Genomic DNA, 11,835 nt, shown 5'->3' with positions numbered 1-11,835 from the left:
CATGGTGCTGCTCACATGCACGCTTGATAAGGACGTTTTCAGTTGAAAGAAAGTAAATAGATTCTTGGTATACCAGGAACATTGAGTAAGCGAAAAAATGAACTTATGAAGTGGGAGCGCCTACATCAGGTATTCGTATGGGTTTTGAGGCAAAGTGAAAACGACATGATTGGATGCATTATGAACTCGATGGCTTTAAAGAGTGCACTCTTCAAGAAATCCGGAGTTAGCCTTGTAGACTAACTCTCACGAGCACAGCTCTGTGAGGTGTAGCCTAGCAGCTCACATTACCAAAGTTGCGCCTCGTCAAGCGATGACATGACATGGGCACATTAGCAGGAGCTGTCATGTTGGCTTTCACTTTTGCAGAGGGAATAACTGCTGAGACGCAACAAATAAACACTACTTCATTACATTTTATCACGCATGCATCAACGGTTACGGGGCGTTTTCAAACTCGTCAAGAGGTTTCAAGTAAAATATACTCGTCTTCTGGCGACAGAATTCGCGAGACCTGGCTATTCTAGTAGCCAGCTCTCGCCGCTAATAATAGATCTTCTATTATTTACACGACAGTACAAACAGCAAAATGATGATCCACAGCGGTGGCTCAGTTGTTATGATACTTGACTGCTAAGCCCGAAGACATGGGTAAGAACCCGACAGCGACGGCTGCACTTTGATGAAGGCGAAGCGGATGGTGCCCGTGCACTGTGCAATATCAGCGGTCGTTAAAACACGTCAGGTTTATGAAATTCTGGAGTCCTCTACTGCGGCATACCTCATAGCCGATCACACTTCGAGAAGCTAAACTCTATATACCTTACGAAAACGTAGCTGTTATGCTCCAGCTAGCATTCACTTGGTGCTGTTTTTCTGGAATTATGTACGGCAATATACGTGAAGTAAGGAAAAAAAATATTTTGAGTGACATGCAGGCGCTACAGTTTGGTAGGTGCTATAGATTTTCCAGGAATAAAATAAAGAATGCTTAAGCGGCGGTGTTAGCAATAAAGCGCAACAAAACTTGTCAGCTGTTCGATTGGCAACTGAAATGAGCAGTTGGCCTAATTGGCAAGGTTCCCTATGGCTAGCGGAAGGACGAAGAGCTCATTGAAAGTGGAAATATATGTAAGCTATACACGAGAGTAATACTTGCAATTGTTCAAAAACGTTTTATTGGTTGCAGGGCGCCCAAACGGAGGCATTGAGTGCAGATGCGTGCGGAGCACCAACACACAAACATGAACGCCAAACCAAATACTATAAATAACGGGTCGAGTTTAATTCTACGACAACTGAAGTATACTTGCTCCAACACAACCGTGCTGTTAAAATATTTTTGGCAATATCTCTAGGGCCAGAATTCTCGCTATTCGCGGCTACCGTGCAGGCACAGCCGCGGAGATACAGCCGTCAGGTAGTCGCCAAAAAAACGACCGTTCGGCGGCGCGCTAATCTGCAGCAAATTAAAGCGGCTTTACAGAAAATGGCTGCGGCTGAGGACGGCTAAAATCTCGTCTCTGCTAGAGGTTGCTCAGTGGGTTACATCTCTCATGAACAGCATAACAGCACATAAGCAGTACAGTACCCCATCACCTGACGCCCCCGCATTCGACATAGTTAAGCCCACCTCTGAAAGGCCCAATCTAGCATGCTGGAGAGATGTAAAGTAAAAAAAACTGAAAATAATATCCAAACGCCGGGACACGTTATAGACACAAATCACTGCAGAGGGACTCCTGCTTCAACTGGGTCAAATATGCACCAGCATAGGGGCAACCTCCCTACCAACAATGTATGGTGACTTTCTCGTCTCGTCGGCCTCACACACTCATTCACGTCATTCGCCACATTGTACATACTATCCACATCTCCAAATTCTCACTGAACACCCTTGTGGATCTACTTCAGATTGCACAAACAGCACTCACACCTCCTCTCCCTCCTGCCCTGCATAATTAAGAGCCTCGAATGATGTTCCGGGCGCTGAAATTACGGCACAGGAGGTCAGCATGGCCTTCCAAATACTCTGTACAGGTTATACACCGGAAGCAGACAGAATTAAAAATCAGTGCTCCGTAGCTCGCATGATAAATCGACAAATGAGATTATAGAATAATATAACCAGAGACGGAGATAAGATAGCCTCCCACAATCCTGATGCCATTCCAAAATGATGTTAATCCCAAAACTAAACGAAACCCAGACCATTTCAATCCACCTCGCCATATCACTCATATCATGCCTCGTGAAATTATGCGCCATGTTTCGTCGAGGTCACAATAACTACAAATTTATCGGCCACGAAGACAACCTAAATCCGCATAGAATGAAAAACTTTCGCGTTTGTAGTTTCGTCCAAGATGCTACGCTTCATTGGTCACGCGGGATCATGAAACCCCAAATACCCGCTCTTAAAAAGCCATCCTGGCTTCTGACATATCCAAGGCCGTCTCATAGTCGTCATGCGCAGCATATCCCTTACTCGACAGAAACGAACCCTTACACGTGTCGGCGATGTACGCTCTGCAACTGCGAAATTGAATCAAATCAAATAGCATTGGCAAAGGCCGCGTTAAAGACGTCTCATATTAGCCGCAAAAAAACGTATTTTTTTGCAATGAGCATCTGCTCCCCATACGAACTGTAAGTGCTCCGTATATTTGGGAGTGAAAATCTACTCCACATCACCTCCCGCTGCATGCCGTAACTGCTCCGTTTTTGCAGAGTGGAAATCTACCCCAAATAAAATCCCGCGACCACCCGCGAGAACTCTGTTTTTATTGGGGTAAAATTTTACTCTAATTCAGCATTCTAAACCGAACCTCGTTTAGGGAGGACATTACAGGAGAAGCCATTTACCTGGTTTGGATGGATTCGTGTTTAGTGTATACTATACGCGCTTGTTCGCTCCTTCATTCACCCACTTGATTTTTTGTTAGTAGCGCTTCTTCTCTTCAAATTTTTCTGCCCACAGACGGCGCCTATACCCGATCTATATTTTAGAGTATCGGCCCTGCACCTCCGTGTGCATCTTTAGATTTCGCCTCTATGGTTCCGAATGACTTTGTGTGAAAAGAGATACTGTGCCTGCTAGTTTCCCCTGTAGATTATTTGTTGTGTTTTTGTTCCGCTTACGAGAGTCGTGCTCGACTATGATAGCTGCCTACAGGGAACTCAGCCTCCCTGCCGATACAGTCGGCAAACTCGTTTTTTCCAGCGGTGCCCCACCACAAGATCTCAAGTTCACTGGCCGTGGTAATCCGATTCGTCGATAAGGCAGGAATCGATAAACGCGTCTAGTGCACAACACCTCTATTGCCTTGCAACTCGCACCGCAATTTCCAACCAATGCCGCCAGTGGTAGTTTGCGACTCAAGACGATCTTGAGTGTACATTGTGCTTCCTCGTGCCGTGTTCCTTCCCCCACTGCCACGTCCAGGCCACTTTTTCGTTTTTAATTATTATCGCTTATTTTTCTACTATTTGTCTCGTTCATTTCCCCTTTCCCATTCCCGTGCAGCGCAGCTAAAGTGTTCTTCCAACTACGAGTAAACTGTTGCACTGCGCTGCACATATTTAGTACACATAAATAAGAAACACAGAATCTCTCCTAGTTCCCCCCCCCCCCTCCAAAAAAACAAAAAACAAAAACAAAAAACTAAAAGCTGCGGAATGAAAAACGGTGTTTAATAATGACGCTATCGCGTCTAATCTTTAGCGAAGCTTTTACGACACTCTAATTCAAGCTGCGTACAGCCTTGCTAAAACATGCAAAACTATGTTAAACATATCCTCCGCTCATAAAACTAGGTTGAAACCAAGTTTAGCCCCCCCCTCCCCCCTTTTCTCTATTATTGTGTTGTCAAAAGGACGGTTTGAGGATTAAGGCTTTCCCTCAATCTTTGTCTAATAGATTTTATGTCACTTTTCGCGAACTCATATGGGGGCCTTCATTGCTTGCAATAAAAGGTGGAGCAAAATACCTAATACATTTTAGGGAAGCATTGTAAAATAATAAAATAACATTAACGGTACTTCCTCGTCTAAGTTATATTAAGTTTTTGGCAATTAACAGCGCCCTTGTTTTATCTAAAACCCCGTACATTATGAGTTCCCTGATTGTAATGTAGTCCACACGGGCCTCTATACCTTCTGTGTCGACGGAGAGAAAATGTGGAGAATGTACTGAACGTCGTAACATTAAACAGGCGGAGCATGCACCATTTCGTTTAAACCGAACGTGAACCTACGAAATTGCTATCGTTGGAAGAACACAAAGCCAGTATTGACGGAAAGTTTCAATCTGTTCTGGTAATAAGATGCAGCAGAAAAACTTGCCAAAAGCTTTTGAGGAGCTTCAAGGTGCTTTTATTAAAACGTGTAAGTGACAGCCATAAACTTCTGTGGCTTCGTGTGTTCATTTAGCTGGTCTGTATTTATATGGTGGGTGAACCTCGCTTGGATGAAGACTTGGTTGGCTGGGACGTGCCGGATGAGGCTGGGGAAATTCAGGCCGCGAGTGAGGTCCAAGTTGTGTTGGGGATCCAGGCATTGAGAGGGATCCAGGCCTCGACTGAGGTCTAGGCTGTGTGGGGGATCCAGGCAGCGAAGAGGATCCAGGCCGCGGCTTAGGTCTAGGTTGTGCGCTGGATCCAGGTAGCGAGGAGAATCCAGGCGATGAGGGCGAACCAGGTTGTGAGGAGGGTCCAAATGAAGAATGAGATCCGAGCTTAGAGGGAAATCCACCAGGCACGTTTGCGTACCCTCCTGGACTCCCGGAGCTGCCAGGTGCTTGTGGTCGCTGTGGAGGCGGCCTCGCTGGACGTGCCGGTGGCACGGGAGGCGGAGGTGGCCTGGCTGGAAGTGCCGGTGGCATGGAAGGTCCGCCGTGTGTTGGACCTGGCCGGGTCGCAACTGACGTACCTGGAGGCGAAAACACTTCAGGGTACTTTTCTGCTCGCGGCGGGACTTCAGGCCGGGGACCTCCAGGGGCTGGAGGAAACCGCGATGGAGATGGCGGCGGTGAACCAGGAGTTGTAGTAGGCGGCGTGAGTCCTCGAGCTGAGAGTATTGGCAATGAACCTGCAGAGAGCGAAGTTGAATGTTTTTAGTCAAGGTTTTACATCAGTCTGCTGGTTCTATGTTAATATCGGTAAGACGTGTGGCACACGTCTTTTAGGCGTTTTTGGCTGTTTTTTATAATTTTTCCTAGGCTTCGCATTTCTTGTATCAATGAAATTTCGCTTTCATGCTACTTTTTTGCACTCCGGCTTGTGAAGCCATGCTAATTGGCCGAGCATACTAGTAGATTATCAACGACAATATTGCAGAATTATACAAGCAGGAGAGCCTTTTGAGCAAACAACGAAATGACAAGCAAGCATTAGTAATGTTGCATGAAATGAAAATTCTGGAAAAAGCACAGATCAGGCTTTATATTACCGATACACCAGAAAATGAAATTTGTAATTTTACCGCGAAATTACATCCTTCAAGCAAGTCCAGCTTTACCGGACATCTTTTATACGTGATTTAAATTTATTAAATTACACGACACTATTATCCGCATATTTATAGGAATAGTCTAAGTTTGCGATGCGTGGTGAACATTTCCTTCTCACGTTTTTTTTTGCGCTCGAATCAGTAGTTAAAATTGCCATAAAAACAAAGGGCGGCCTTTAAAAAAATTGTTATGAAGCAGCTGCAGAATAGTGCCGCGAAACCTTCAAAACAGTATTGGTTCTTTAACAGCCGCCGGCATACAGGCTTATCACTCTGATTCTGGACCGCGTATCAGTTCCGTAATCTTTGTTTGTTACTGCTCGATGTCGCGAGTCACACCTTTATCAGTTTTGTTGTAGCGCAAGACGCACCGAGATCTGTCTCGAAGGTTCCGGCCACTCGGGTGTCTTTCCGCAATTTTCCAGCCCGTGCTGGTAGCTGTTTGCGACGTTATCTAGATTGTTCTGTGCAGCCTTTAAATTGAGCGTTGCCGAGGTGTCGGCATCGCAAGAGGCATCACGAAATTCCGGAGAGGTCAAGCTCAGGTTCTGGTAACAAACTTCACCGAAGAATATCGGCATCTCAACAAGGGCACGACGATCGCCTTTCTCGACGAATTAGCGGACCTCAAAGATGTATTCATCCTCCACGACCAAACGCTGGAAGACGCACCGGACCTATTCCGTCAGCCCACATTTGACATCAACCCGGCATTGACCCACAACAGGAAAGACCAGATTCTCACTCTGCTTCGAAGCTACGGGGAGTGCTTCTCATTGTCATCGAAGGTACGACAAACACCACTGGCCAAGCATCGCATAACAACGGACGAACACGCCCGACCTCTGCGCCAGAGCCCTTATCGTGTATCGCCGCGAGAACGCCAGGCCATTCGCGATCAAGTTGAGGAAATGCTGCGTGATGACGTAATCCAGCCATCGAACAGCCCCTGGGCGGCACCAGTCGTTTTGGTCAAGAAGAAAGACAGCACACTTCGCTTCTGCGTTGATTACCGCCGCTTGAATAGCATAACGCAGAAGGATGTCTACCTGCTTCCCCGCATCGACGACACTCTAGACCGGCTCTGCAATGCAAGGTACTTCTCATCGATGGACCTGAAGAGCGGATATTGGCAAATTGAGGTCGACGAAAGAGATCGCGAGAAGACCGCATTCATCACACCGGACGGCCTTTATGAATTTAAGGTGATGCCATTTGGCCTCTGCTCCGCACCAGCCACGTTTCAACGAGTAAGGGACACAGGCCTGGCAGGCTTGAAGTGGCAAATTTGTTTGGTATATTTGGACGACGTTGTTGTCTTCTCGTCAAGCTTTGAAGACCACCTAAAACGACTACAGACAGTGCTGGAAGCCATCAAGTCATCGGGGCTAACGCTAAAAGCAGAGAAGTGTCACTTCGCCTACGAAGAACTCCGATTCCTAGGTCACATCGTTAGCAAGGACGGTATTCGCCCAGACGCGGAGAAAACAGCTGCAATCGCACAATTCCCACCGCCTGCCGACAAGAAAGCTGTGCGCCGATTCCTTGGGCTGTGCGCTTATTATCGACGATTTGTCAGAAACTTTTCGCGGATCGCCGAACCGTTGACGCAGCTGACAAAGGCTGACGTACCTTTTAAATGGGAAGCGCCGCAAGGAGAAGCCTTCGACGAACTTAAGCGCCGCCTGCAATGCCCTCCTGTACTTGGCCACTTTGATGAAAACGCCGAGACCGAAATTCACACCGACGCCAGCAGTGTAGGCCTAGGAGCCATTCTCGTCCAGAAGGCTGCCGGACAGGAAAAAGTAATCGCCTACGCTAGCAAGTCTCTCACAAAAGCCGAAGTCAATTACTCGACGACCGAGAAGGAGTGCCTTCCGATCATCTGGGCTACTTCTAAGTTTCGTCCATACCTATACGGCCGACCATTCAAGGTGGTAAGCGACCATCACGCGCTCTGCTGGCTGGCTAATTTGAAAGATCCTTCCGGCCGCCTTGCCAGATGGAGCCTACGACTTCAAGAATTTCACATGACTAGTCTACAAGTCGGGCAGGAAGCATTTCGACGCAGACTGCTTATCCCGCGCTCCCGTCGATTCTCCCCCGAAGGACGATGACGATGACGCCTTTTTGGGACCGGTAAGCGCCAGCAGTTTCGCAGAACAACAGCGATCAGTCCCTGAGCTGAAAGCGCTAGCCGATTACTTGGAAGGAAAGACCGCTTCCCCTCCTGGTGTGTTCAGGCGACATTTATTATCCTTCACGTTAAGCAATGGCCTCCTCGTGAAGAAGAACTTTGCACCCAACAAGACCGCGCAGCTTCTCGTAGTGCCTAAAATCCTTCGGCAAGAAATTCTGCAGGCGTTGCACGATGAGCCCACAGCAGGCCACCTCGGATTTGCGCGCACGTTGCGCCGAATCCAGGAGAAGTATTACTGGCCGCGACTGCCTGTCGAAGTTTCCCACTACGTGAAGACGTGTCGTGAGTGCCAACGACGCAAGACGCCGCCGATCAGACCAGCGGGACTACTAAACCCGATTCCGCCCCCAATCCTGCCCTTTCAACAAATTGGGATGGATCTCCTCGGCCCCTTTCTATCTTTGTCTATGGGTAACAAGTGGATCATCGTGGCCACTGACTACCTTACCCGTTACGCCGAAGCAAGAGCACTACCAAATGGTACCGCGGCAGAAGTCGCCAAATTTCTTGTCGAACAAATTCTCTTGCGACACGGCGCCCCAGTAGTGCTCATCGCGGACAGGGGAACGGCGTTTACGGCAGAGTTGACGCAAGCCATCCTGGAATACAGTCACACAAGCCATCGACGAACAACTGCGTACCATCCCTAGACCAATGGCCTTACGGAGCGCCTGAACAAAACGATCGCGGACATGATCGCTATGTACGTCGACGCTGAACACAAGACCTGGGACGCCATCTTGCCGTACGTGATCTTCGCGTATAACACGGCAGTCCAGGAGACGACCAGAGCGACCCCGTTCAAGCTTGTGTACGGCAGGGAGCCCACGACGACGCTCGACGCAATGCTGCCGCACGTAACCAACGAGGACAACCTTGACGTCGCCGCCTACCTGCAGCGTGCAGAGGAAGCTCGACAACTCGCACGGCTGCGTATTAAAGACCAACAGCGCACCGACAGCCGACGATACAATTTACGACGACGCCACGCAGAGTACAATCCAGGAGACCAAGTGTGGGTTTGGACACCTGTTCGCCGTCGCGGATTAAGTGAAAAGTTGTTGCGTCGATACTTTGGGCCATACAAAATCCTTCGCCGCGTCGGACCACTGACTATGAAGTCATTCCCGACGGAACGTCAGCATCACAACGGCGCCGCGCACGCGCAGAAATTGTACATGTTATACGAGTGAAGCCATATTACGCGCGTTAAAGAATCTGTGGTGTTTAAATTTTAGTGTTTAAGTTTCTTTTTTTTGGAACATCGAGGCGATGTCTTTTTAAGGGGGGAGTAATGCCGCGAAACCTTCAAAACAGTATTTGTTGTTTTTTAACAGCCGCCGGCATACAGGCTTATCACTCTGATTCTGGACCGCGTATCAGTTCCGTAATCTTTGTTTGTTACTGCTCGATGTCGCGAGTCACACCTTTATCAGTTTTGTTGTAGCGCAAGACGCACCGAGATCTGTCTCGAAGGTTCCGGCCACTCGGGTGTCTTTCTACAATGTTCCAGCCCGTGCTGGTAGCTGTTTGCGACGTTATCTAGATTGTTCTGTGCAGCCTTTAAATTGAGCGTTGCCGAGTGTGACGAGCATTCTTTGTCCGACGATCGACGAGCTCGTTTGTTTCTATCGCCGCCGCCGAGTTGCTTAGTTCTTTTGCGGGCGGAAGTCAGCCCAAATAAAGAGTTTCTTTAGTGCAGTCATCGACCCCTTCATTTGTGTCGTCGACCTCGTCACCACTACGTGACAATAGTATGAAATACTGTTATGAACACTGTTACTCGTATCATATAAGCTTCCCATTCGTAGCAATATTCAGCTTGTATATTTGTCCTCCGCTCAAAACTTCTTTTTAAGATTGCCGTTCAGAAGGAATAGTGAACAATTTTTAAATACATGGTGCAAAACTAGAAGCCTGAGGAGTACCGTTCTTCCAGTCTATGAATTCTTAAGGTGCAGCTGTACAATATGTGTGAAAAATGGCCTTGAAAAATTCTAAGAATTTGTCCAAAGTGGTTGGGTATATTATACAAACATTGGAACAGTGAGTGAATACTAACCGCTTTACGTTCAAGCAAAACAGCCATTTGTCCCAATTGCCACGCGCAACTTGAAGAGCCCCAGACTACGTCTGCACCACGGAACTAACAAATGAAGTCTTATGTAACGACTCCTTAGAGGGGAATGTTAAGGTAATATTTAAACTGGAAAGATTAGAGGTTTGTGAATAAAACGCCTGTCTGTAAGAGAAAGGAAGAATATGCGAATAAATAAGAAAGCCGCATGCCTCTTAGCTATCGTTGACTAAGAGTGTTTGCAACTTTGTTAGGTCCTTACTCTAAGCCATTAATTTCTTTGCGTTCTCGTGCAGTAGGGATAGAGGGCACCAGTGTGAGCAAAATGAGCGGAAAATAGGAATGGCGCCTGATATCGCTATGAGACCGCGCAGGTCTGTTGTGGAGAGGAGCCGCTATGTGCCCTCCCTGGTATTCTACATTGTGCCGGCATGTCCGTCGAGGATGGCACTTTCAACCTAAAAAGCCGTCTGGGGCATTTCTTCGCTTCCACGATAGTAGAATGTCCGCGGAAGAATGTATGTGCGCGAGCCGTTTGATCAGTAAGATTATAAATTGCAGGTCCCTGTCGTAACCTAACTTTGGGAACTGGTTTTGAATGCTGTTTCAAAGTAAAACGCGGCTTTTATTCGACGGTTTTCTTTTTTTTCATGTCGCCATTCATGGGAGAGAAAGCTGAATTTTTCATTTTTTCATGCCAAGCCGTGTCTGCTGCGAAAGTGTTGTTTATTGTGCAATGCCGCGAAAGACCTCGGAATGATGAGTTAGAAGGCGAAGAAAAGTGGGAAATGTGTTGCTACCACGGCCGTTTGAAAAACGGGGGAGAGTCAAAATATTGGCTAGGAACCATATTAGAAATTTTGTGCAAAGGCGGAGAAAACATGGTTTCGGCAGATGGAGCGGCTTCGGGGCAACACCGCGTAAGTTCAAGTGCCGGGCGCTCACTCCGCGAGTGCTCCGAGTGAACAATTTGCCTCCACTTTCTCGCGGGTGCTTATCATGCTTGACAAACTTCTAGTGCGATGTTCCACTACTTTTATGCTGATGATCGCTAAGAAAGGAAACGTGCATCGCAAAGTGTCCGGGACAAGGCCTCGTTGCACATAAGCACGACGATTCGGCGTTAGCGCGGCCGCAAGCCACGGTAGTAGGCATGGTAAAGGCGAATTATATCCCTGTTGCACAGATGTTGAGTATTGTCTGCGTACTGCGAAATTTTTTCGGATGATATTTTCCCTGTCCTATCCATCTAATAACTTATTCTGGTCGGCAATTCGGAATGAGATTCCTTGCTTAATGGTTCTGAAAATGCAGATAGAAATGTTATTTAGATTCAAATCCTTATTTCCAAATGTCCGTCGCAATGACACGATGAATTTATGCTTATTCTCTTTATAAGTGAGTTGCTGCATGAAAAAGTAAGTAAAAGTAGGGGAGGCCGCAGGAATAATCATAGAAGTGCTTCTAAGCGCCATATATGTAAGGGCGTCAAAGCTTATTAAAGGAAGTGAGCCTTAGGTGTGACATCCTAGTTATAACAGTGTTACTAAATACATGTAATGGCCGGAACGTGATGATTCGCGCCGACTTCCAAAGCCGTTGGGAAGCTGGGTAAGCACTGGACATCTCATCCTCGAGGCGTATGAGGTGCCAATCGGTTAGCGAAAGGCGATGACAGCAAGAATAAAGATTTTGCGTAAAATGATCTTTGGGAACGCCATTTAACGTGCATGCCGGCGTGAACAGTCCCGGGTGAGATAAGGCTAAGTAGGCAGGGAGAAGAAGACACGGGATTTTAGCTCACACCACATCGCCTGCACACAATATAGGTGGAGACTTGTGCGGGAGGTGATATCTAAGGTTTTGCTCACGACAGTGCAGACTGATCTCGTGGTAAGCGACCATACTATCTGAAACGACTGCTCAGCTCATGATGGCCCCTGCGTGGCTGACGAAACCTCGAGCTAAAAGATGTGCCGCCTCTTTAGCTCTGTGACCAACATGTGCTGAGACCCAGAGAAGAGAAGGAAAGAGCGGATAGGGGCAGAAA

General features: G+C 47.5%; 1 protein-coding gene across 1 annotated transcript; it reads right to left on the bottom strand.

Annotated features, from left to right (window-relative positions):
- Positions 1–4,351: 4,351 nt before the first annotated feature.
- Positions 4,352–5,524, bottom strand: LOC146181112 (uncharacterized). Its single transcript, XM_084575711.1, has 2 exons — positions 5,518–5,524; positions 4,352–5,088 (listed from the first exon to the last, which is right to left on the bottom strand). Exons 1-2 carry the CDS (start codon positions 5,522–5,524, stop codon positions 4,424–4,426), a joined length of 672 nt encoding a protein of 223 aa, XP_084431837.1. The 3' UTR covers positions 4,352–4,423.
- Between the last annotated feature and the right edge of the window lie 6,311 nt (positions 5,525–11,835).

Source organism: Amblyomma maculatum, chromosome 8 (genome assembly GCF_055883805.1).
Source record: "Amblyomma maculatum isolate TAMU_Amacu chromosome 8, ASM5588380v1, whole genome shotgun sequence".
Classification (NCBI taxonomy): domain Eukaryota; kingdom Metazoa; phylum Arthropoda; class Arachnida; order Ixodida; family Ixodidae; genus Amblyomma; species Amblyomma maculatum.
This window is presented reverse-complemented; position numbering and strand designations above follow the sequence as displayed.